At 44.8% G+C, this 25162-nt stretch overlaps 1 protein-coding gene across 2 annotated transcripts in view; it reads right to left on the minus strand.

Annotated features, from left to right (window-relative positions):
- NR4A3 (nuclear receptor subfamily 4 group A member 3) overlaps positions 1 to 7750 on the minus strand; it is a 38349-nt gene extending 30599 nt beyond the window's left edge. The window contains exons 1-4 of one of the 2 annotated variants that reach the window (XM_039256568.1): positions 7639 to 7750; positions 6681 to 6752; positions 4435 to 5414; positions 365 to 494 (exon numbers count right to left, since the gene is read on the minus strand). In XM_039256568.1, coding sequence (XP_039112499.1) covers positions 365 to 494; positions 4435 to 5412 — 1108 coding nt within the window. In that variant the 5' untranslated portion in view covers positions 5413 to 5414; positions 6681 to 6752; positions 7639 to 7750. The remainder of the gene's footprint in view (positions 1 to 364; positions 495 to 4434; positions 5415 to 6680; positions 6753 to 7638) is intronic. The other variant, XM_039256567.1, reaches the window with a different exon arrangement.
- Positions 7751 to 25162: the final 17412 nt, after the last annotated feature.

The following is a 25162-nucleotide window of genomic DNA, read 5'->3' on the forward strand; positions in this document are numbered from 1 at the left end:
ATTAATGGGACCAACCATTTAAAAGTGGCAGTAAGTTTGGAATAATATGTGCACAATGATTTAATGAGAGTTGAAACAAGCAGAATAAAAGTCACCCATACTTACATTTGGTAATGAATTAGCCCTAAAAGTCTCCTTCTTAAATAGAACAGAGATGTGTGTACACAAGCTCTCTATTGATTTTGAGAAATTAGAATAAGTGGTCCTCAGCTACTTTTAAATGCTAATATACACCAGAAAAATAAAATGTTGGAAAGAAAGGGAAAATGGGAAAATTCACCATCCCAGCGTCAATATTAACATTTTTTCAGTGATATCTAAGAATATGTATAAGCAAGCTGAACAAAAAGCATCATGTCCGTACCTTCTTTAACCATTCCAACACTGAGACACTTCTGAAATCGACAGTACTGACATCGGTTTCGACGTCTCTTGTCTACAGGGCAGTTTTTATTTGCCAGGCAAACATATTTTGCATTTTTCTGAACCGTTCTCTGAGAAAACACAATACAGAGATAGTCAACTAATAGTTTCTGGAAAGAGGTAGGACCTGACAAGATGTATTTTAATTACAATGTGAAAAGCGACAGTGCAATTCGTATAATTAGATAAATTTAATTTCCTAACACGCTAGCCTGCAGGAAAAACAATTTTATTAGTGTTAGCTGCTGACAATGAAAATCATCTCGGATTGTTCTGAAGCAAGTCTCAGGAGACACCCAAGTCTGAATGATAAAATCATATCTGAAATTACCAGGTCAACATATCATACCTTGGAGGATTAGATTATCTCCACTTTTAATATCCCTTTGGGAACAATTTTCTACTTGTTCCACTCCCCTGATTATTGCTGACCTTATTAAAATAAAATCAAAATTCTCTGGGATGTACTTTGTTGGCTATCACTATTGTAAGTCAAATATCACAGCAACTGGCTTTGTTCCCCAATAGAGATGAAATCGTAAAAAGCAAAATGAGGACTTGACGAGTTAAAACATATAGGAAATGTTTAAATGCAAAAAAAAAACCCGACTCAATCTGCCTATATCATTTATTTTATCTTCAAAATATTAAGATAATGTATATTAAAAGAATATTCTCTTAAGAGAATATGTATAATAAACTGGTCATTTCTGATTTTTCAAAGCAAAATCTGACAATTGGTTACTAAAAAAACCACTCTCACATATAAGGGGAAAAATAAAAAAAAGAGTAAAAGAAAGAAATATGAGAGCCATACATTTTCAGTGAAAACTCCCATTAATAGGTCATTTCAAAAATGACTATTGACATAGACATCAAAATAGCCATATTGTAACTGACACATCATAAAATTTGGACTCAGGTATAGATGATGTTGTATTCTTCAGAATCACATATAATTTTAAAATGACACCTGGAGAAATAATTAAGCATATTTTATGCTCCAGATTTTTAAAAAAAATGATTGATTTTTTAAAAGTTATGGACATTTGTGCAAAGGGATGCGTATTTACCACTTGGGGGAAATCATTCAGAAATTACCTGAATCTATACAACTCCACATAGAGCAGAAAGTTGGATTTTATTTGGTAAGCCTGGGTTGCATTAAAAAAAAAGAAAAAAGGAAAGAAATCCAGATAATTTGGGACTGGTGATCTATTTTGGGTCCAAAATTCTAGATTTACTTTCAGTCTTTTCCTTTTAGCAATCTTCAGTCCCCACGTATAAGTTTTCACCCTATCACCTTTTAATTTCATTTTAGGAAATAGTTTCTAAATTGCTTATATGAGACTTAAAAAATCTACCAAAGCCAGATCCATTTAGTTTAAAATGCAAAATTCCAAAACACAAACATATTTCTGAGTTTCCAGCATTTAAATTCTCAACAGTCTGTAAGGGTAGGAAACTTATGTTTCCTGAATGAAGCTCTCTTTCATTGGACATGCAGTAATTTCGAAAACTCTTATTTCTTGCCATCATCCTCAAGGCTATCTGCCAATTTGAGTGCTGGTAGCATTTTGCTTCAGGTATACATTTTCCCAATAACCTGAAAGCTTCTCCACATTTGTGTGTGGCTGCACAGTTTAAGGACAGGGAGAGATCGTTATGGTTCAATCACTGAATGCCCATCATTAACTGCACTTCATGTCACATTTTTAAAGAATTCAATTTAATGGTAGAAAGCCACTGGGTAAAACCGGCTCCTGTTCCTTTAATTAACAGATCTGTGGGGTGGTTCTCCCCCATCCTTCCCCCACCCTTTCAAGTATAGATTTGTTTTCAAGGCATTGCTGCAGAAAAGGGACGCTGTTGGGGAACACGTAATTGACATTTCTAGACTAGGAATGTATTACCACTCCTGTATTTTGGTTAACTCTCAATTATTCAGAGGTGATTATATTTGTGGGTTAATTGTACTTCTCTTAATTGTTTTTTCCTTTCTTTTACCCTTTCTGGCTGCCTGTGTCCTTGCCCACCAGCATTTCCACCGAAATGCTGTGAAAATGAAATCTGCTAAAGGAAAGTGGTTAACTTGAAAGTAACCTTGGTAAAGCTTGGGTAGTTAAGACAGGAAAAAAAAAAAAAAAGAAAAAAAAAAGCTAACCTGAGGGTTCTACATTTAACATAACATACTTTTGCATACTATCCTGTATGGCACTTAGCATATTGCAAGGTCTTTCCACAAGCATTCTCTCATATATCTGCAGATTTTAATTAAGCACGTGATTATTAACTCCAGATCAAAAAACAATTGTTGCTTGCCAGTAGGTATACCAATCCACAAACATGTGCATTTTTACAAATACTTTGCAGTTTTCATTTAATAATGAACTGTGTTCTATTGCCCTATAAAGATTATAAAGTGCATTCATAAATGTCTTATCTAACTTAGTACTCATGGCCCTTCTCTGAATTTTATTCACCTGACCGGAAAACTGAAGAAAGGCATATCATGCTCAGTGTTATAGACTGGTAGGTGACAAGATCAAGGACTCCTATTTGAGCGTTCTGACTCCAATTTTAGCACACTCTCAGATATACACCATTGCCCCCTCCCAATACCAGTTGCCCAATCAGCATTTAGCTTCCCCTCTCCCTCCACCCTGCCCAGCACTGGAGGCTAGGGAGTGGTTTTTGTGGGAAAACATTTGTGGGTTTGCAAATGCCTGAGATAATGGTCAGGGGAGTGGGGAGGGTGGCACAGAATTAAGTGTCTGAAGAAGTCTGGGAGTCAATAGCAAAAGTAGAGCAGCAGGAGAACAAGGCCTCTTCTCCCTCAGGGGTAGAAAGAGCACTGGCCTCAAGAGGTGAGAGAAACCAGCTGAAACTGCCAAACATGCCACTAAATCACCATTTCTGGATTGCACAAGGCTTCTCCTTCTAAGGCTTCCGCTTCCTCCTAGGTAAAGTGTGGGGGAGGCTGAAGCCCCTCTCACTGTAAAAGTCTCCTTTGGGGCTGAGATAATGAAGAGCACCTACACCTGGCACTGCGTGTGGCACAGAGTTTGGGGGGATTGGTGAGACACCAGTTTCTATCTTCTACAGAGGGAGCTGCCCCAAAGTGCATCGGCCAGTTACTTCTGTCTATTCTGTCATTGCAGATCTGTGAAGAGGGTGTACGCTTTGGGATCATGCAAACATGAGTTGGCATCCTGCCTCCCTTTCGCTCTGAGCGTGTGTCTTGGGGTAGCTGAACAACATCTCCTAGCCTCCATTTCCTCATCTGTGAAACAAGGATAATTAGTATCTACTTTCAAGGCACTGTTAATAAAATAGCTACTGGGTGGCCAGAATTCAATCTCAGGTCTGTCTAATCCTACAGTCCCAGCTCTTACATGAGGATTAAATGAGATACAAATGTCCAGGGCCTGGCACACAGGTCCCATCCCCTCAGACACCCTGGTTGGACAGAAGAAGAACACGAGGAGGCTTTTGAATTATTTAGGTCAAGGATCCTTTTGAGAATCTGCTGAAGGCTCTCTCGGGGAAAATATGTTCATGAGGGAAAGCCAAGGCAGGCGGTTCACAGCCCCCCCAGAGTCCATTCGGGTTGGCCTCCTGTATAGGCCTCAAGTTAAACCCCCCTGAGAGGGGCGCCTGGGTGGCTTAGTCGGTTAAGCGTCCGACTTTCGCTTAGGTCATGATCTCGCGGTTCGTGGGTTCGGGCCCCGCGTCGGGCTCTGTGCTGACTGCCAGCTCAGAGCCTGGAGCCTGTTTCAGTCTGTGACTCCCTCTCTGTCTGACCCTCCCCTGCTCACGCTGTCTCTCTCTCTCTCTCCTAGAAATAAATAAAACATTTTAAAAATAAATAAATAAATAAAACCCCCTGAGAGAGTGCATGTGAGGTGCTAGAGAGGGCTACAGGATGGCACCCCTTGGATGCTCACTTGGGGGCTGGCACGGGCGGCCGGCAGCAGAGGGGAGGGGCGCCAGGAGGCGGCGTGCGCTCACCTTGAAGAAGCCCTTGCAGCCCTCGCAGGTGCGCACCCCGTAGTGCTGGCAGGCGGCGTTGTCCCCGCACACGGCGCACGTGCCCTCGCCCGACGACGAGCTCCTGTTCGGCGGCGACGGCAGACTGGGGCTCTCGCCCAGCAGGCTGGACGCGGTGGGGGAGGCCGAGAGGCCGAGCGGCGGGAAGGCCAGCGCGGCCGCCCTCTTCGCCAGCGGCAGCCCGTACGGGTGGCCCTCGAGCGCGGCGGCCTGGCTGCTGGCGGCGGCGGCGGCGGCGGCCCCCAGCGGCAGGCTGAGCGCGGCGGCGGCCGTCGGGTCGTAGCCCAGGTGGTGGCCGCCGGCCGGGCTGGGCGCGGGCGGGTGCGGCGGCGAGGGCTTGAAGTGGAAGAGCGGGAAGCGCGTGCCGGCCACCGTGGGCACCGCCTTCATCGGCGGGTCGAGCAGCGGGCCGGGCGCGATGCAACCCTGCGTCGAGGGCAGCGCGTCGTCCCACAGCGCCCCCGCCTGCGGGGGGAAGCCCGGCGTGGTGGGTGTGGACGGCGGGGACGGCTTGAAGTACATGGAGGTGCTGGGCAGCACCTCGTCCTCCGGGCCGGAGGGGGGCGGAATGGATGGCTGTTGCTGCTGTTGCTGCTGCTGCTGCTGGTGGTGGTGGTGGTGATGGTGGTGATGGTGGTGATGGTGGTAGTCGTGCGCGCGGCCCTCCTCCATCTTGATCAAGGGCCGTGGCCCAGATGGCTGCATTTGGTACAGGCAGGAGGGCTTGAGTTCGTAGTTGCTCGAGTAGCCCTCCATGAAGGTACTGAAGCTGGGCAGGGACGTAGTGGCCGTGGCCGTGATCTCGGTGCTGCCAAGGTCCATGGTCAGCTTGGTGTAGTCTGGGTTCATTATCTCCGTGGTGTACTCGGAGCCGTAGGTCTGCACTGCATAACTGGAGCCTGGAGGCGAAGGGCTATACTGGGCTTGCACGCAGGGCATATCTGCAAGACAGGGAAAACGGTCTTTCAGAAGCAAGTCAGCACTCTCTCCTAGCTGACAGGTAGCACTGGATTCATGACTCGCTAATCTGGGAAATGGGATAGGAAGTGACATCTTTTCCTCCTTCTGGTAGGATAGATTTAAAGCTCCATGCTTTCTTTTCTTTCCTGGGAAGAAAGCAGAATCCCTGACAGACCGTCAAAGGGGCAGAGGATGCCCAAACTGGGACTCCTGGGGACCTCTGTGCCCACCTTCCTTCCCTTGCCCTTGTCCTCCACCAGATCCGGAAAATTTGATTTCTTCCTTGATAAGCCCAGTGATGTTTTTACAAAGTGGTTTTAAGTCCTATAAACTAATTGGGTGTGGTCTCAGCCACAAGTTGGGAGGACAAAAAGAAAGCCAGTGAATGATCTGTTGGTTTATTTTTGGGGTAAGAGGCCAGGAGTCCCCCAAGTCACACACATTGATTTATAAATGTATGAGTTAGTTAAAAAAAAAAGGGGGGGGAGGTGTCCTATGTGGGACTTACTGGCCAAGGTAGACTGACATTCTAACATTTTATGAGTGCCAACTGAGCCTACCCACACACGTTGTGGTCTCTTTCTCCCACCCCCTCCCCATTTCTCCAAACACAGCCAGCAGCCTACACAAAGTGGACCCCTGTTGATGACTTCAGCCAGCTAGGTGGAGAGGTGGGAACACAGGCCCAGGAAATGGACTCGGGGGAGTGAGTGCCATCTGCAAAGAAAAAGATCAGCAGCTGCAACACAACACCCACCAAACGTGCTCTCTGCCATGTACAGTATATATATATATATTTTTTTCCAATTCTGACTAATAAAATATATCAGTAGCTGTTTTAAGACAACAGTTCATAGCTACTGTGATAGGTGAGTTAGTCTACAAATTTTCTTATGGCAGAAGAACGAGTACCTTTAGAAAAGAAAGCAGTCGCTTTGTAAGTTTAGTTTCCATGTTGAATCCCCAAAGAGATGGGTATCCTGGGGGCTTATTATTGTTCAGAGAGGTTGAGCTGGATGAGAAGGCCCTGAGAATGATTGGATCTAATGGATGTTCATCTAATTATTTCCTTTTCTTTATGGCTAACTAGAAATGATAAAATGGGCAGCTTCTGGTGGTTGGTTTTTCTGAACCGAAGGAAACCCAAGTGCTTAACCTCTACCTGGAGTCTATGGTATAGAAGTTGTGACTAATTAAAAAAAAAAAAAAGTGAGTACTTCACATTTCCTTTGACATCTTTCTCTTACCCACATTTCCAAATCTGATTGAGTCATGTGTGTATTGGATGAAATCTTGACTTGAAAAAAGGTGATGAGGGCCTGTTGGAAGAAGGAGTGATAAGGAAAGGCCAGTTCAAGCCTTCATTTTTCAAGAAGGGGCTTAAAAATACTCCCTAGTTTGATGTTAAAAGATTACTTTTCCTGCTGTCTTGTTGTTGGGGTGAAATGAAAGGCTAATGATTTAAAAGAAAGACCACTGCCCGATGTTCTGTCTCTTCTCCTTCCTTCAGCACCTCTAGACTTCTCTATTAGTCTTCTGTCATCCTTCTCTGCCAGTCCCTACCCAATGCTCTTCCCTGTGTCTTTCTGAGGTTTCCAGCTAGAAGATGAGTTTGCTTGGGACTAAGTTCTGTTTATCTGTATATCTTTGGTGACCACAGCCCAGGGACCTGGTATCTCTTTAGCAAATGCATACAGAGGTGTAACAAGCCAAAACCTGCAATCGAATTTACTCCTTGGTTTTCAGCTCAAATGCTTTTTCTCTTTCCTCTGAGCTTCAGTAATCCAACCTTCTGCACCAAATGATTTGGGTTTTATACAAACATGAGCTCTGTGTTGCTCAAAGTGATCCCAGATCCCATAACTTTTACAAGCATAAACTGGATTTAAAAGGAGAGCAAAAATGAAGACATTAAAATGTATAAAAAGATCCTAATCTTTTATATGCATTACACTTTTCTTAGGAACAATATTTTTGAGAAATGCAAGGCTTAATTTAATCTGGCTGCTCCACTAGGTAGCAACAGGGTGTGGTATCCAGAGGAGCTTCGTGCAAGGAAGCCACCTGTGCTGTGAAATGCGTGGCCAGGAATCACTGTCCTGGCGCTGGGCAAGTCCGAACAGCCTGCCTGCTGGGTGTGTGGCTCCCCCCATCCCCCACCTCTCCAAACCTGAGAGGGATAAGGGGTCTTGCTTTCCGACCTACCTGGAGGATATCTTGCGCGCTGAATGGTGGGGCTGTGGGTCTCTCCAGCAGAGGCTGAGAGGGTAGGAGGCGGGGAAGTCCGGCGAGGCGAAGCAGTGGCAGTGCTGCCCGGCTCCGCTGAGGGTCCAGTTTCAGGGCCCGGGCTTGCCGGACTGCGCTCTTCCGCAGTGGGCTCTGCGGGCACCGGGAGAGAGGACAGAGCTCAAAGTGAGACCAGTCTGGGTCTTCGCAGTCTGGGCTGGGCGTTTTGGGAGAGGGCGGGCTGATGGGGGGGGGTGGATATCTATGTTATTATCTACATTAATTTCAAAGAATTGTAAGGGCTAGAAAGCAGTGCTTAAGGTGAACAGAGTCCCTGGGCATCACCTCCGGGGAGCCACAGAAAGGTTGTCAGCACACACTGCACTCACTGGCGTTCTGTGGCACCTAAACCTAGGCTTAAAAAAATGTATTCTGTCATCGCCCAGAAATTGATCTCTCTGTCCCCACAACTGGTTCTGAGCTCGTTAAGTCCGGAAAACCAAAGAAAGAGCACCTGAGGAAGAGTTTCGCCCGAATTCAAGGGGTCAGTGAGTGTGCACGAGCGGAAAATAGCCATTTTCCAACTCCTGTCCTCCCCCCAAGCCCTCGAATACAAAATTTACACGTTGCATAGGAAATGCACAAGGTCCGGAACGAATGCGTGAATGCCCCGAGGAATTAAGAAAGTCTGCGCTTTTCATTCTAAATGCTAATGGAGCTTCGCTTCTATTAGCCGCGAGTTTCGGGGGCCAGGGGTCAAGCAAACAAAAGGGCACAGTGGAAATAGGCCCGCGCTGGAAACAAGGGGACGAGGCGGCTGGAGTTCCAGGCTGGTGGGGTGGGCGGAGGGAGGCCCCCTGCACCCAGCAGGCGGTATCCCTGAGGGTGGGCGACTTCGAGGCTCGGGGCCATCCGGCGGCCTAGAGGGGGCACATTCCGGAGGGCGCCAAGCGCGGCTCCGGGGCGAGCGGCGGCTCTGCGCGTAGCGTCAGCGAAACTTTGTAGCTGGAAGCGCGGCTCCGTGGGCCTCGGGGGAAGGATCCCCTGCCCCAAACTCTGGCCTACAGCGCCCCCTTTGCCAGGACCCGTTCATTTCCCGAGGGTTGGGAACACAGAACTGAAAAAAACCAAAACACAACCCAAAAAACCTCGCGGGTGCGCGGGCCGAGAGGGGTGTGTTAAGTTTCGTTCCCCGCCGCCCCTGCGCCAGGGGTTTGCCTTAAGGAAGAGAGAGGGGGCATCAGAACCCCCCAGGTCCGGGAAGCCCTGGAAAGCCAGGAAATGGGGGATTCCCTTGCCACGCTCAGCCGCAGCCCCTGCCGTGCCCCAGCTGAGCGAACGGAAATCTTGCGCTCGCTCTAGCGCAAGCACGGGCGGATCTTCCCACGGCTGTAGCAGGAGCTTCCCGCCCGCCCCGAATTTTTAATGCGGGTCTCCAGCGACCTTCCAACACCTCCTGCAGTAGGTGCCCTCATTCCTGCCCTCCCCTGGGTCCTTTCGAGCGGAATCTTTCTCCGAGGCTCGGCTTCTGACGCCGCCCGGCGAGGGGTGCGTCCCCTCAGGGAATGGGCTCCCCTGGAGCTCCGGACGCTCGCGGGGAAAAAAACCACGTTTCCTACAGCCGAGCCAAGAGCGCACGGCGCCCCCCCGCCCACTCCCATGGCCGGTTACCTAGGCAAAGCCTCCGCGCCTGGAAACACGTTCCGCCGCTCCGCTCGCGGCCGCCGAGGCCGGCAGCGCTGAGCCTCGGGGTTGTAAATTAGGTAGAAATAACTACCTCTGTCAAAGCTCCTTTCTTTCTCGTGGGCAGACGAAAGGAACACCCCCGTGTTCCCCTCCCCGCGGTGAAGTGTGTGGAGGAAACCGTGAAACGCACCATTGTGACCGGGGCTCCTCCGCGGAGTTTCCAACCCAGGGGAGCGGGGGCGGAGGTTGGGCGGGGGCAGCGGGAGTGGAGGAGAGACCGACAGAAAGGGAAAGACAGAGATTCTCAGAAAGACCGAGGGAGAGGAGACAAACCGCGGGGGAGAATTTCTGCGAGCGCGCGGTCGCGGGGAAGGGGGTGGGTGGGTGCGGGGGGGAGGGAGCCCGTGTGGAGGTCGCCTAGCCAAAGGAGTCTTTGATATTCACGTTAGGAGCGCCGAATACAGGTAAGATAACTCGAATGAACTCCAACTTCATTCATTGTTCCCGGCAGCCGCGTTGGGCAGCTTTTTTCTTTCCCCGACTCAGTTCTGTAAAATATTTCTCTGTCGTGGGAATAGAAGATTCAGGACAGATTTGCCCTTTACCTCTGTCCTGGCACCCTAAGGCTCCGAGATTTCTGATTACCAAACTCCTTGCAGCTCTTTCCTCGGAAGAATCCAGAAGCATAAATAAAAGGCGATCTCCTGGAACGTTCCTTAGAGTCAAGGGACAAATGCTTTCTCTCTTACGGCTGACCCAAGCTTCCAACGGGTTCGAGAGGTGCCTTTGGAAGCCAATCTCCACAGGCTGCGCTCTCAGCTCCTAGAACCGCTCTCCTCTCACCACCGAGAACTTTCATTTATTTCTATTAAGAGTAAAACACTCAGAGCAACTTCTCCAAAAGTCAGTTAAGAGTAAAACATTCCCACACCAAGCCAAGGCCCGAAGGAAACGAACACCATCCCCACGCGTGTCCGGGCTCGGAAGTCAGCAATTACACCCGATAACCCCTGAAGGGAAAAGTGTACACCGGCAAGTAGGCTACGCCGGGCAGACGTGCCTAGCGGAGCCCCAGGCTCATTTCAATACAATAAGCCACATTCCTACAATTACGCCCTCTTTCCAGAGATCAACCGAGCGCCTTTGCAAACTCCAACCTCTGCTGCCCAGGCCCCTTCCCTCCCAAGCTTCCTCCCAGCCAACCAGCTGGGAGTCACCATTAGATATATTAACTTGGACCCACTGAAGCCCTTATTTTCAATCCTAGTTAAAAGGCAGGAAAATTACTGCCGTTCATCACCGGGGCTGCAACTCCCTGCCGCCGCCGCCGCCGCCGCCGAGAGCATCATTACCATGACAACTAGAGCCGAAATACCCTGAATTACATCGCTGAAGCTGCTACTGCACAAATCCCGGTCCTTCTCTTTGTTAGAGGCTTTTCGCCTCTTCGGGTGGGGGGAGGAATCCCACGAGCTTCAGAGATCCCCGCGGGCCCGCTACAGGGGAAAAGTTTCAGAGCAGAACCCACCGGGCCACTCGGCCAGCAAAGCCAGAGCGAGGAGGCGAGGGGGAAAAACCCCACACTCAAAGTTGTCAATTTCGGGAGCGACGCTTCCCGGCGCGCCAACTTTTTAACAAGTCCCCCAATTAACTGGGCGAATCTCATACGTACTTGAGTGCTGTGGCGGTTCCGTCTTTAGAGCGAGTTTCTAGAGAGCTGCCCCGAAATCTGCACTGGGGGGGAGTCACAGCTGCTGTCCCGGAAGGGCTGCGGTGTACAAGCCCAGCGGCTCCCAGAGGCGGTGCGCGTCTGGCAGGGGATGCTGCGATCCCGACTCATGGGAGAGTGCCGGCGAGGGGTTCCGCGGGCGTCCGGGCTCCGGCCGCGACCAAGGGGGAGGATGTCGCCGCAGTCCCCACCTCCAAGGCCACCGCCGGCGCTGTCAGCGTTGCAAAGTGAGTCCGGGAGGGGCGTCCGGCTGCCGCGCACCTCTGCACCGGCGAGGGCGCGGGCAGAGAGGGGTGTGAGCGCGCGGGAGAGAGTGGAGTGTGTGTGCGGAGCTTGTGTGCGCGCGTGTCTGTGTGTGCGAGTGAGGGAGCGAGTGTGAGCTTGTCTGTGTGTGGGGAGCGGAGGAGGAGCAGGAGCTGGAGGGGTGGGGGGCGGGAGGCAGGAGACTCCGCTCTCCCGGCTGCGCGTTCGCTCGCTCTCTCGGCACGTCATTTATGCCACAGGAGCCCTAGCGGCCTCTCCATAGAGTGCCTGGAATGCGAGACGTCAATGTGACGCCATGGGACGCTACGTCACCCTCCTCCTCCCTCCCCTGGCCCAGCCGGTTCCGCGTGTGCGAGGGAGGGTGTGTGTGTGTGTGTGTGTGTGTGTGTGTGCATGTGTGTGCGCGCGCGCGTGCGTTTCCCGGCCATTCTCAGGGCTGCACAATGGAAACTGCGCCGCGCGGCCAGCCCCGGCAGGGGGGCCTTTTGGACCCGCGCCGCCAATCCCTTTGCAGCGGCACTGCTCGCCAGGGCGCGAGTCTGCGAGAGGGTGCAGCGGCCCGCCCGCGGGTCAGGCGGGACCGCCCAGCTGTCAGGCTCGGGTGGAGTAGTGTTGGAGGAGTGCGGCTGGCGCGCCTCCGAGGCTGCCCCGAGGCATGGAGCCAGGGAGAGGGGGTAAGGGAGAGGACAGCTCTTCCGAAAGGGAAGGCTCCGCCAGCCAGCCTCTCCGAGTGACCTGGCAGCCGGTGCGGGAGTCAGGCACTGGCCCGAAGACTCCCTGAGGTGCAGCTGCGCTTTCCTCAAGCAACAGTTCCAAAGCTGTTTAAGTCTCTCTGGCCCTCAGCGTCTAGGCTAATCCACCTCCTCCTATCATTTGCTGAGTGCGTGTTTCGCACTGGGATCCAGATGGCTCCGGGAAGATAAGGTTTTATTTCTTTATACTAAGGTGTGGATTTCCTAACTGGACCCACTGTAACCCAACTGAGTGCACATCCATCATCCACGTGCGCGCTGCAGAAGAAACTAATGTGTGTAAAAGAAACACACGTGTTGAACAGCTGAGCGGGTCTGTTGCAAATCAACCCTCCCCCACACCCCCTCCCCCCGCCTCGCAGAAATGGAAATAGCTCGCACTTTCACTTTTTGCTAGTTGCCCCTCTCCCAACTTCCCAAAATAAACATTTCGAAATCAATCAACAAGATTTATTAGTGAGTCCCTCGCCATGGGATTTGCTCTGGTCTTCTGGGACACATTTGTCATGAAATGGTGTGCTGAAAGCCTGGGCGACTGTGTGAAGGAGAGCAATTTCTTCCTGGAAATGTTGAATTTAAGTGTGAATTTCTTGCTGAAAACAAAAACAAAAATTTATCAGAGTTAAAGTCTCCTAGTTCCAACGTGCATCTGAGCGAAAGCAACCTCTTCTAGAAATTAATTTTTGAGATGGAGAAAATATTTGAGTGAAACAATGCAGACAGGCATGGTCCCCATGTGGTCCACTTGAATCGTATGTGGCATTCCATTTCTTTGACCTGTCCCAGTCTTTGAGTCTGTGTGTGTGTGTGTGTGTGTGTGTGTGTGTGTGTGCGTGTGTGGCGTAGTAGGGCGGCGGGAAGCATCCGGCTGTCGACAGCTCAAGGTTCAAAATCGAAGGTTCGAGTTAGCACCAGAAACTTGAAAACAAAACTAGTGTTATTTTTGTTATATATACTATTATACGTATGTATGGCATTGGTGTGTTTCTTCGATTCCACTTCCACTTGAGGCTGGGTGGGGTGGAGAAGACCGTGGGAGGATGCTCCGAAAGTTGACCCGGCAGAGAGGAATGGAGCCTTTGCACTGCGGCGGGTTCCAATCCAGTCTAGGAAGGAAGGAGGGCGCTGCTACATTGTATCCATTCAAAGGCTGGGGGGTGGGGGGAGCAAGGACCTGGAGCCGCGCGGCGCTGACGCACAGGAGGCGCGTGATTGACGCAGGCGATGTTACTAAATTCGGCGGTTGGCCGGGCCCCGCCGCCGGCGCGCGCCGTAGATAGCGGAGTAGGTTCCCTCGGTCACCCCCGCCCCTTCTCCATTCAGTGCCGCTCTGGGCGGGGCGGAGCGCGCGGGGCGGGGCGGGGCGAGGAGGGGCGGGGCGGGGCGGAGTGCGCGCGCCCGCGTCGGGATCCGGCCGAACCAAACATAGTGGAGCCTGGCTATTTTTAGCCGGGCCTCGGGCGCGAGCCCGCCGCGTGAGGGGGCGCCCCGACCCCGCCAAGAGTGCGGAGGGGGCGGGGGCGGAGTCGCCATCTTGGACCCGGCTCGTCCCCGTCTAGTGACCGGCGGCGCTGGGCAAGGCTCCGCTCAGGGGGTCGGGGTGAGTGGGTGTGAGCCTTGGGAGAGAGGGGGCGCGGGCTGTGACGGGAGAAGAGGGCGAGGCGCGGGCGAGGGAGCGGGGCGCGCGGCCCGTGGGGCGTGCGTGTGTGTCGGACGGCGTAAGCCGTCTGCCAACACGCTTGGCAGTCCTGCCACCGGGCGGCCCGGCCAGCCCCGAGTCGCGTGGGGGCGGAGCCGCCCGCGGACACCACTTCCTGAGAGCCGGGGATACCCCTCCCGGACGTCACGGAGGAGCCGAGGCGGCGGTGGCGGCCCGGGGCTCATCCTGCACTTGCATCACGGGTGCAGCAGCAGCTGCTCTGCTCCTTTGTGGCTTTTTCCCCTGTTGAGTAACTGCTTTGTTAACTGAAAATACCATGACGGGCCAGTGTGATCACCAGCTCAAGACCTCAAAGAAAGTGAAGCTGTCAGGCAAGAAGAGGGAGACTCCCCTCGCCGGCTGTGATGGTATCTGGTGGGTGGGTGTGTAGAGAAGCACTTGACAGTTTCCACGTATTACTTCTTGCCTAATTCTTCACCCCCAAGAAGGTTTAAAAATACTTTTATTTCCATGCTGTAAAAATTTCATGTGTTCTGCACCCCACCCATTCCCCCTTCAGTTTGAAATCTCATGCAGAACTGGAGTGACTGTAAAGCAGGAACCCTAAAATTAGGTACAGTTTTTAGGAAACAGGACATCTTTTAATGACTTTATTGAATAAACTTCATTTTCTAAATGTTAATATATAAAAAGGTCTTTGCCCACTCAGGGTAGTTATGAAGTTACTAAGTTTGTTCATATGAATCGGGCTTCTCCAGTGAGCGATTCTTTTTAAAGAATCTTTAAACCCGAATCTTTACCTTTAAAAAAAAAAAAAATCCATCCCTGGCTGAATATCTTCAGGTAAAGGATTTCTCTCTTTTAAATGGATGTGTTTTTCTGGGTGCCTGTGTTGGTTAATTCTGTGCTTTCCCCAACCCCTCTTTTACATCCTTTCCTTCCTGAGTATCAGGTCACCAATCTTTGTTCCTTGACTGCAGTTGGGCTGAGGGCTGTTGTCTGACTGCACTGAGCCAATCAGCTGGCTTAGTACTCCTCTGGGTAGCAAGTTGGGCTGACTGTTGGAGAGGTTCCAATAGTCACTGATAAGTGGCAACATCTTTGCACTCAAATGGAAAGTCATGGAAGCTGAGACAAGGAGGGCTCTCTTACAAATTGGGACACCATCCTCTGCTTAATCCTGGGTCTCTAAACTATGCAGTTCCTCAAACAGAACGAATCATTCTCTTTTCTTTTTCAAATTAATATGTATTGATCTATACCTTTTCATATTCTGCAAGGCATGTGTAATATGACTATTTCACTAGTCTAAATTACCTTTTTGATGACTATTTTGTATTAAATGAAACCTAATACTCTAGAATTAAATATCTTCTTTTGGGAAATCAAATAGAACAAGACTACCTTAATCTGTGAAATGTTGAAAACGTACCTGGTTTGGTCCTTTTTCTAGAAAAGGGACATTCATGTGTGGCCTACTTTACACATACAAAGCAAAGAAAGCAGTGAGTTGTTGCTTTCATGAAAGGTACGGCAGCCAATATGTAAAAAAGCCTTTCTATGAAGTAACTATTATAGATTCATTGGATATTAACCTTTCATTTTGTTTCAGTTTTGTAGGTGAAGTCTTCAAGAAAAAAAAAAAGTGCTCTTGCTCTTGGAAAATAAAATATGAAGTTTGGGGGAGATTTATTGTGTGTGATAGAAAACAATCGTTTTAACAAAGTGGGATTTAAACAATTGCTTTAAATGCTCTTCTGATTAAGCAATGACATATATTGTTGATTTTGCTAATAAACAATGAGTGATGATGATTCTTATTAATGCTATGATTGGGTAAGGAAAAGTGAAATAAAAAGTCCAAGCCAGAAGATGTTACCTGAAATGAAAATAGGTAGGGAAAGTAGAAGAATTGTCGAAGAATAAGTCAAAGTTTCTAGAATCACTGTAAAAGTTGTGTGTGTAAAATTTGGTAACTGTAGCTGACATTCGCTTACAAACTTTAGTGTTCTGGACTCAGGAATGTGGTACTACTGTAGTAGTTTTCTGTCTGATCTACTTGCATATCATGTCTTCCATATCAATTCTGTCACTGCTCAAAAGTCTTACGCAGCTGGACATTCTCTTCAGAGGTCTCCACATCCTGGCCTCTTTATTTCCACAGAATTTCCCTGTTCTAGTCAAATCAAACTGGTATCTTTATTGCTCTTCAAACATTTTTTCACCCTCCCACATTTGTTCATAGTTTTCCTTTGTATTACATTCCCTTCTCCTCCTTTTTAGCTTATCGAGATCTTATCTTTCCTGTCAAACTAGCTCAAGAAATGAACTCAGATTGTGCTTTAGTCCTTTAAAGAGTTCTTATTTTACGGCTTTCTTTTTGTGCTTTTGTGTTCATAGTTTATTCCCCTGTCAAGCTATACGCTTCAGGAACAAAGATGCTTCGCGCAATCTTTGAAATTTCTGTGGCACCTAAGTTTAACATAGATAGTAAATATCCATAAAACATTTTTCTCTTCTAAATTTGAGTATAAATAGAGACCAGCCATAATATAAATAGCAAATTATATAGACTAGGATCTTCTTGGCATGAATGGGTGTATATGAGATCATACATTAACCTTTCTTCACCTCAACTTCTGACAGTCCTGACTGAAGATACCTTGTCATATAATGGCTACCACAAGCCCAGGCAGTTGCATGTTGATACAAGGAAATTGCAATTCGGCTTGTACCTGTTGTATCTGTATAGGAAGTTTTGTTATGATTTTTTTCCCCCTGATAGACTTGATTCTTATTTTACCCTCTTTCTCCCTCTCTTTGCACTTTCTCTTATGCTGCTTTTTCTTAGTGATGAACCGGATGCTGTAGGCTAGGAAATGTAATGTCATATGCTTTTGGAAAAATTTCTTAAGATTTAGAAAATTGAGAACTCTGACATCTGTGTATAATGAGTTAAATATAAAAATTTCTTAATTTTCTACCTCTTCCGAAATATATTTAACTAGATGTGTATGACACTATGTATATGCAGAAGTGAACTCAGCAAAGAGATTTTGGAATTCTATTTGTAGGAAGTTTTAGAGAGAGGCTCTTGTGACTTAGAATATTAAAATTTACTTTAAAAGGAAGAAGTAATAGATGAGGGAAGGCTTTCTATATAAAAGATTTTAGGAAAGAGTGAAAGCTGAGATAGAAAGATTACTTAATAGCATAACTGCTAATAATATTTTAAAATCTTACTAAATGATATATTTTTTAATTCATTAATAAATAACAGGCTTGCAGTGTGGTTAAAAAGAGAGTTAATTTTCTTATTTGTTTAAAAAAATCTTTTAATGTTTATTTTTTAGAGAGAGAGAGAAAGACAGAGAGAGACCGAGTGCAAGCAGGGGAGGGGCAGAGAGAGAAGGAGACAGAATCCAAAAACGGGCTTCAGGCTCTGAGGTGTCAGCACAGAGCCTGATGTGGGGCTTGAACTCACAGAATGTGAGATCAGACCTGAGCTGAAGTCAGATAGATGCTCAACCACCTGAGCCAACCAACCAGGCGCCCCAAGAGAGTTTATTTCTTAGTCATATTTTTCCCCAGTTGCTGGTAAACTCTGGAAGACCATAGGGATTTGGGGGAGAAAAGTTATTACTTTTGTGTGATAAATCAACTTGGGATATTATGTGTACCTATAAAATGAGAACTTATTTGAGCTAGAAATGAGAGATGAAGTTAATCTTTTTCTGGATATAACCACATAACCCTTTTACTTATCACCCAACTGTGAAATAAAAAAGATTGCCTCACATGTACTTCAGTTGCTTCAGCATGTTCTCCAAGAGTGGGATGCTGTATTTCCCAGAGAGCACTAGATTGCTTCTCAGAGGCCTGCGTCTGGCTTTGATGCCATGAGGCTGCCCAAACTTGGGTGAGTTTATTAACCTTTTTTTTTTATTTGGAGCCTAAATATCATCATCTATAAAATGACAGTGTTGGGCTCACTGTGTGATCTTTAAGGATTTTTCAGGTTCTGGAGTGGAATGCTTGCTTAGGCCGGTTATGAATCATGAATCAGCTCCAGTCTAGTTTCCTGTCACTACCTGACATAGGCTCGGTAACTCTTTTGTATCTAACATGTGTGCTTATAGTAGTAACATTACTAGTAACATATTAAACTGCTTTGGCCTGTGTGATAATTAGTTGTAGCTATTAAGTGGGATCCTGGTAGCCTGAAGGAGTTAATGTACTGCTAGCATCACAGCTTTCTCTTATCCATAAAGTAGAAAGAAGCAGAAACCTGGATAGTCCAAAAGTCATTTTATATTTAGCTATGGAATTTGTTTTTTTGTACATTTCATTTGAATATGGATGAGCAGCAAATTGACTTCATACAAATTAATAAACTTTCATTGGAATGGATACTGTTGTTTGTTTCAGTTCCCTTCTGATCCTCACTGCATGCTAGGCAGAAACCATTTATTTCTTCTTAGATGTAGCAGCCAAGGAATAACTGTCCTTTTTGGTTTTTTCTTGAGAATGATTGGTGATGGTGAGGTTGTAAGTCTTTATATCTCCTTGTAGAGTGTAAGTAGAAATATTAAGAAGGCTGGTCAAAAGGAAAGTACCAAATAGGTATTAGGTTGAAAAAAATATTGGCACATCAAGCAGGAAGAATACAATAAATTCTGTTTGCAAACTTGTTACATTTGCAGTTGGATACATTTTTATGGATAAATAGGAGCCAACTTTATATTCATTGAGAAATACCTGCATTTTAACCCATTGCAGGTTTATGTATTATCTGAGGTTTGGAGAGTCAAAACATGGTTTGTCCATTAACTTAGGGCTGTTTTTAAAATGCCTGTTCTACATATTTAGGTATCTGGTTTCCTGCTTAGATCATGTAATTAGTAACTGATTCTGATTTTTTTTTTTTACCATAATACATTTTCCAGTATTTATTCCGCATGTTTATAGTTCACTACTGGAAAAATTCCTCCCTGACATCTGTTCTGAATTAGTTCCCTTTTCCAGTTATGTTTTCCTGTTTTATTGATTGTGGTGATGAGAATAGAAAGCATATATTTTAAAGATTTATCCTATTTAAGTTTAGTGAAATTGAAACAAACTACCTTATTATTTCTGATTTCTGAGAATGATTGTCTTATTTTAAATTCATATGTTCAGTCACTATTTTTATTCTTTTAAAACAATAGAATAAATTGGGTAAAAATTGAAATTCATTTACCATAGTTTCATAGCATTTTAGAGCTGTCAATTGACTTTTTAGTTTTTCATATTTCAAAACATTTTTAAAGAGAAGCTTCTGTTTTCTCAAAATCTTTTAAAATCTCTTCTTTGTTTAAATTACTCTGGACATATTTATTTTGGGGAATGGATTTACTGAGTACTCAGAGCAGTTCCTGGCACAGAGTAGGTTCTCTGTAAACATTTGATGAATGAATGAAAGCAGTTTTCAAGAAGCTTTATTCAAAATATTCTATTTTCTTTATCCTAACCAGTCTTGTGGCTTACTAACTTTTCTGAGAGTTTTACTTAGAGTTCAGGCATAAGAGGGCAGTCAAGGAGGCCTGTTGGGCATTGCCATGCTGTCACCATTGCAGCTAGTCTACAGAAGGACCATGCCCCTACTCATACCACCTTGTGACATCTGTGTTTGAACTAAGAACCAGTTCAGGTATCCTAAGGAATTGTACCACCTTTTGACCTTAACTGCCCATAAGAATTAATCTCAGGCTTATCTCTATTTTGATGTGCCTCTCTTACTATAATACTTTCATAAGATTGTGTCCTTTCCTCTTTTCTTCACCATCTCTGCCCTGGGCATAGTGAGTTCTTCACTTCTAGTCATCAGGTTTCCAACTGTAACCCTCACTTTGTTTTTCATTTCTGGATGCTACTATTTAAGGCAGCCTCCAAGTGCGTAGTCACTTGCCTACCATCTATCACCCATAGACTGAGGGATCCAAATGTGGAACATTCACTAGATATCACTGGAATTATATCTACTAAACATTTAATATGTTAAGCATTTTAAATTTTAGCTTTTTAAAAGGTAATGCATTCACTTGATTCAAACAACAGAATGTTTAGAAATGAACAGTTTCCTTTCCACCCCTGTTCCCCCTCCTTCCAGAGTTTTTAAGTGCATATTCAAGCCGATACAAATATAAATTCTGTTTTTCTTTTTTATATAAATGGAAGCTTATATGTATTATTCTCCCTTTTTCGCTTAACAGTGTTTCTTTGAGTTCTTCCCATTGCACTGAGAAAATATCCCAGGTATATTTCACTTTAATAATCTATTGGAAGTCTTTTCCACATCATTGTGAGGATATAGCATCATTTATTTAACCAGTCCCATATTGATGGGCATTTGGGAAATTTTCAGTCTTTTGCTATTGCAAACAATACTGCAATATGTACTTTTGTTACACAGATTATTTCATACTTGTATAAATGTATTTGTAGGGTAACTTCTTAAAAGTGGAATTGCTAACCAAAGAGTATATTTTATATCTCATTATAGTTTTATAGGGTTCTACCAAATTGCTCTCCACAGAGGTTGTACAATGTACATCCCCACCAGAAATGTATAGGAGTAACTGGTTACCCATATTCTTGCCCACAAAATGTGTTATTGAACTTTTGGATTTTTCCAGCCGGGTAGGTGAAAAATGTTATCTTCGTGTAGTTTTAATTTCTATTTACCTTATGAGTGAGTTTGAATATCTTTTCATATGTTTAGGAGCCATTTGTATTTCCTTTTTTGTGAAGTGTGTCTTTTATCCCTACCTTCCTTGGGGGGTGGGAGGGATTGTTCGTTTAAAATCACCTTGTAGCTGATGTGTTTAATTTGCCCTTTGTAATATGAGTTGCAACATGTTCCCCATCCCCGTTATTGTCTTTCATCTTTGATTATGGTGTTTTTGCTAAGTAGAGTTTTTCTAAAATGTAGTTGAATTTGTTAGTCTTTTAGGACTTCTGGATTTTGGGTCATAGTTAGAAAAGCCTGTCCCAGTACAAGGTTGTAAAAGAATTCTCTCATATTATCTTTTACTATTTTTGTGGTTTCTATTTTATACTTAAGTTTTTGCCCATTTTCTTGGTATATAGGTGACGGATGCATCCAACTATATTTTTCTCCAAATGGCTCCTCACTTGCCCCAGAAGCATTTGTGAATAGTCCATCTCTATGTTGTTTTGTTTCTTTCCAAAATCAAGACTGACTTACCTATTTCTTTTTCATACCTGCTTTGCTGTGATTGAATGTAAATACTGTTCTCTGCTTTCCTTCCTATAGAACACCTTTCTTAATGATAGTGGCAAGAATGTCTTTTGCCCTACTACCTCTTTACTTGCCTCAGCAGCACCCACAGCCTGGCAACCAGTTAATATTTGAGTTGAATATAGGCTGCCCAGAAAGCTTTCCAGGATTTTCCGTTGAACATTAACTGGCTAAAAAGAAATCCTAACTATAATCAGGTTCCTTAGAGGGCTTTGAACGAAGGATGTCTTCTGGCTCTTGGTAGCCATATTGACCAGCTATTGTAGAAGTTGAAGTCCGCTACCTGAGTTCTTCACTCCTAAGGCAGTCTGGTTTGGGTCGCTTCTTTCTGTGCAAATTTGTATCATCTGCCGTCTGTGCTTTGTCTGACAATGTGGGATATTACCTTCTATAGTTTGGAATGGGAACCATAACATGCCTCTTGTCATGCAGTGGCCAGCTCCAGAACCTCATTTACTGGGAAAGTGATTATGGAATGATTTGGGGAACATTTGTCTTCAACTGGAGCCTTAGGCAGATTAGACTTTTTCATGAGGAACCTGGGGAAAACCCTAGTACTGTTCTACCCAGGGGACAGAATCCAAGCAGGCTGATGAAAGCCAGTTTACTTGGTATCCTTACTAGCACTTACTAAGCTGCTTGCCTTAATAAAAGACTTCCTTCCACTTTTGAACCATTGCCCTAGGTGATTTTTCTTTTTCAGACTTTGTCCAGGCTATCTTGCTTGTTCTTTATTTCTGAACCTTTTTTGGGGATCCTATTTCTTATCTGTGCCTTCAGACTTTCCCCTGATGTTGGTGGTGTGTTGTTTGTCCAATACCAATTTGACTTAAAAGTTATTATGTCCAAAACCAATTTTGTGAAAGCAAACTGGTCAACTGGCAGTTTGGGTAAAAAATGATTTGACTTAGAGAGAGAGAGAGAGAGAGAGAGAAAGAGAGAATATCCTAAGTTAATTAAATTTTTGAATAGTGATAATTTTAGAGTATTATGAGGTGCTTAACACTTTTGATTCATTTTTTAGGGATTTTTCTAATTTTTCTTCTCTTATATTTCAAATTAATTTTCAGCTACAAGAATATTTTGTTGCTTTTGATATCAAAAAATTAAAACAACCTCGATCAAGCTTGATCTTAACTACAAGGCGGTTAGAGGTTAGTTGGAACAACAAAAACAACAAATGATAAGATAAAAATCTTTCCTTTTTTTCCTCTACTTCATTAAAAAGGCAGTGTATGTGCGGTACAGGGTACTCAGAAAAATGTAGATAAGAAATAGAAGGACAAAAGAAAAAAGCCTTAAGTTAATTCATCCCAGAATAACCACTCTTGTCCTTCCCTGTCTTTTCAAATGCATTTTATACACATAAACTCTGCATGTCACTTGTAATCTGTCATTAGTTAAGCATTCTTCAGTTATTGATTAGTCACCTTTGTCTAGGATTAGGTTTTAGTTCCATTCTGGTTTTTGTCTGGCAATTGTGGACTGGGCCATCTTCATTGGGAATAGATGGCCATTCTTTTTTTTTTTTCCTGCTGTCCCTTAGTCTTGCCTAGGCCCACATCCAGACTGGGCCTCAAAGACTCTCTGCTGCCTTTAAGTGAGACAGTTTGTAAATGAAGCCATTCTGCCAAGCTTTTCTATGGACTTAGAAAAGGGGTCAGTTTTCAGAATTCCTATGGAATTCTGATTATATATAAGATAATTCTTGGAGTTTGTGTTTGATGAATATTATGTTTACATATATGTAAATTACATAGGGAGAATAAAGAGGAAAAGAATAGATTGAATTTCCACTAAAATACAAACAATGAGGCATTGCAGCAGAGAAATCCATGATCATTGGAGGGAAATTATTTAAAGAGATTTTCTCTAAATCAGTGTTGGCAAATATACTCTGCATTGTGCTCAAACCCAAGTCCATGGAAGACATCGCTAATGAGTCATGTCACTGTTTTTCACTGATCAAGCTCTGCTTTGGATCTTTCTTGAAATGGGGTTCTAGATAGCTGTATCTACTGGAATAGGTGTGGGACACAAATCTATTTGCGATTCTTGCTCTACAATGTTGCATTAAACATTTAAAAAATAGTGAATTGAATAGAAAGTTTTAATAAAATGTTTTATATCCAATGAATAAGTTTATGATGATAAATATGAGATGTGAGCAAGGAGTAATTATCTGAGTCTCACGCAAAGCACATGCCTCATTGTTATGATCATGGAAGCAGCATAATTAAATTACTGTTTTGTTCTGGAGTGAAAACAGTGTCACAATAATGCTCATCATTATAAATTGCCCATGGTATGGTCATGGCGATGGACTCTCCAGCATTCATTCTATCCCAGATGATTAGTCTAAGCAATTATGGTTGATCCCATTTCCTTTGCCAGTGAAGGGTTAGGAATGGCCTGTAACCTGTTCTGGCCAATGAGATTTGAAAGGAAGTCTGGAGGAGGTCCAGAGTGCTTCTGGGAAAGAGTTTCTTGTCCCTAAAAGAGAGAAAAGAGAGATAGTACCTCGTCTTCCTTTGATGATGTGATGCCTATAACTGCTCAGGCCTTCTTAGGACAATGAGAGAAAGTAGCTTTGGATGAAGCTCATCTAGAAGGTAGCAGAACAATAGAAGAAACCTGAGTCCTTGATGACCTTACTGACTTGCTGACTATATATTCTTGGTCTGCTCTACTTCTGAACTTCCAGTTCTGTGAGATAATACAGCATGATTTGGGATTTTGTCACTTGCAGCCAAAAGCATTCTGAGTGGTCATACCTACTTTGCCCCAAGCAGATTTACATCTGATGGATTTGATTTTATTATGGTAGATTTACTTTTATCAGCGTTCTTCCTTCTCCTGACTTCTGGCTTCATAGAGTGCATGCAGATTCTCGGCCAGTTCTTGTCTCTGTCTTCTCTAAGGGGCTCTGCCTCAGACCAGGGTTCTTCACAGAATGCAGTAAAGAACTGGTCTATTTTCTCATCTCGTGTCTTAGACTAAGTAGTACCAGGAATGTGTACGTGTCAGAGTATTTGAGTCTTCATTATGGCTTTACTATTTCATACCTGTAATCTTGGGCAAGCCACTTGAAGACATCTGGTTTCTTTGAAATTTGTTACCAAGTCTTTTTTTTCTTCATGGTATTACTGTGATTCAAATGAAATCGTATGAACATGGCAAATTTAGAAAAAAAAGTTTTTAAAAAATGAATTCTCAGGCTTGGTTGGATTTTATGATTATTTTCCAGTGAATTAATGTCGAAATCTCTAGAATCAGCACTGTCTAGTGCTTGTTAGCCTGTATAAAAAGGCGAAGAAGTGTGATGTGGGTCATCATACAAGTAATTATGGATTAAAGTTGATATTTTAGTGGCAACATATAGCCTGAAATAAAATGAATGAACACAATTATGAAGAAGAAATAAAGGTCAGAATGTTTATCTTGAGGCTTATTTCTAGTTCAACCAGAAATTCTGGTGAACCAAATTCGGGGAAAGAGAAACCAATAGAAGAAACACCCCCCTCTAGTGGCGAGGGGCCAGATTCTATACTTTGGTTGCTAAGATGGGTGATTGGGGAACGGATGTCTTTTTAGCATGTTTTTAAAGGGTTTTTGTTGTTGTTGTTTTTTAAGATTTTACTTGTACGTAATTTCTGTACACCCTGTGGTGCCCAACCTTAAAATTCATGTTCTACCAACTGAGCCAGCCAGTTGCTCCAGGAAGTTTTTTAAGTTTCTTAAGAAGAATTCTGAGGATCTAGAGTCAGAACTTTTAAGGAAGATTTTTCACCCCATCTTCCTTATCAAGGGAATTAACACATAGATTAAGTAGTATTTTGGCAGTCTCATGTGGAATTGATTGAAAAATATAGAGGCTACAGTTGAAAGTGGTTCACAGTTTACTTTTTTGTAGGTCATTTAAGAGAACATGAAAATAAGACTATTGTTGTTCTTGATCTGAGATAATACAGCAGGTACCTTTATAAATCCATTTGTAGGGGGATAAAGCCTATATTTAAAGTTATGGATAATGCCACACAGTAGTATTCACCTATATATACAAAATAATGGCTATGGATTTCCTAAGTATAATTATTGATTTGAAAGTTTTT

This window comes from Hyaena hyaena, unplaced genomic scaffold (genome assembly GCF_003009895.1).
Source record: "Hyaena hyaena isolate Hyena2069 unplaced genomic scaffold, ASM300989v1 scaffold_572, whole genome shotgun sequence".
In the NCBI taxonomy this organism is placed as follows: domain Eukaryota; kingdom Metazoa; phylum Chordata; class Mammalia; order Carnivora; family Hyaenidae; genus Hyaena; species Hyaena hyaena.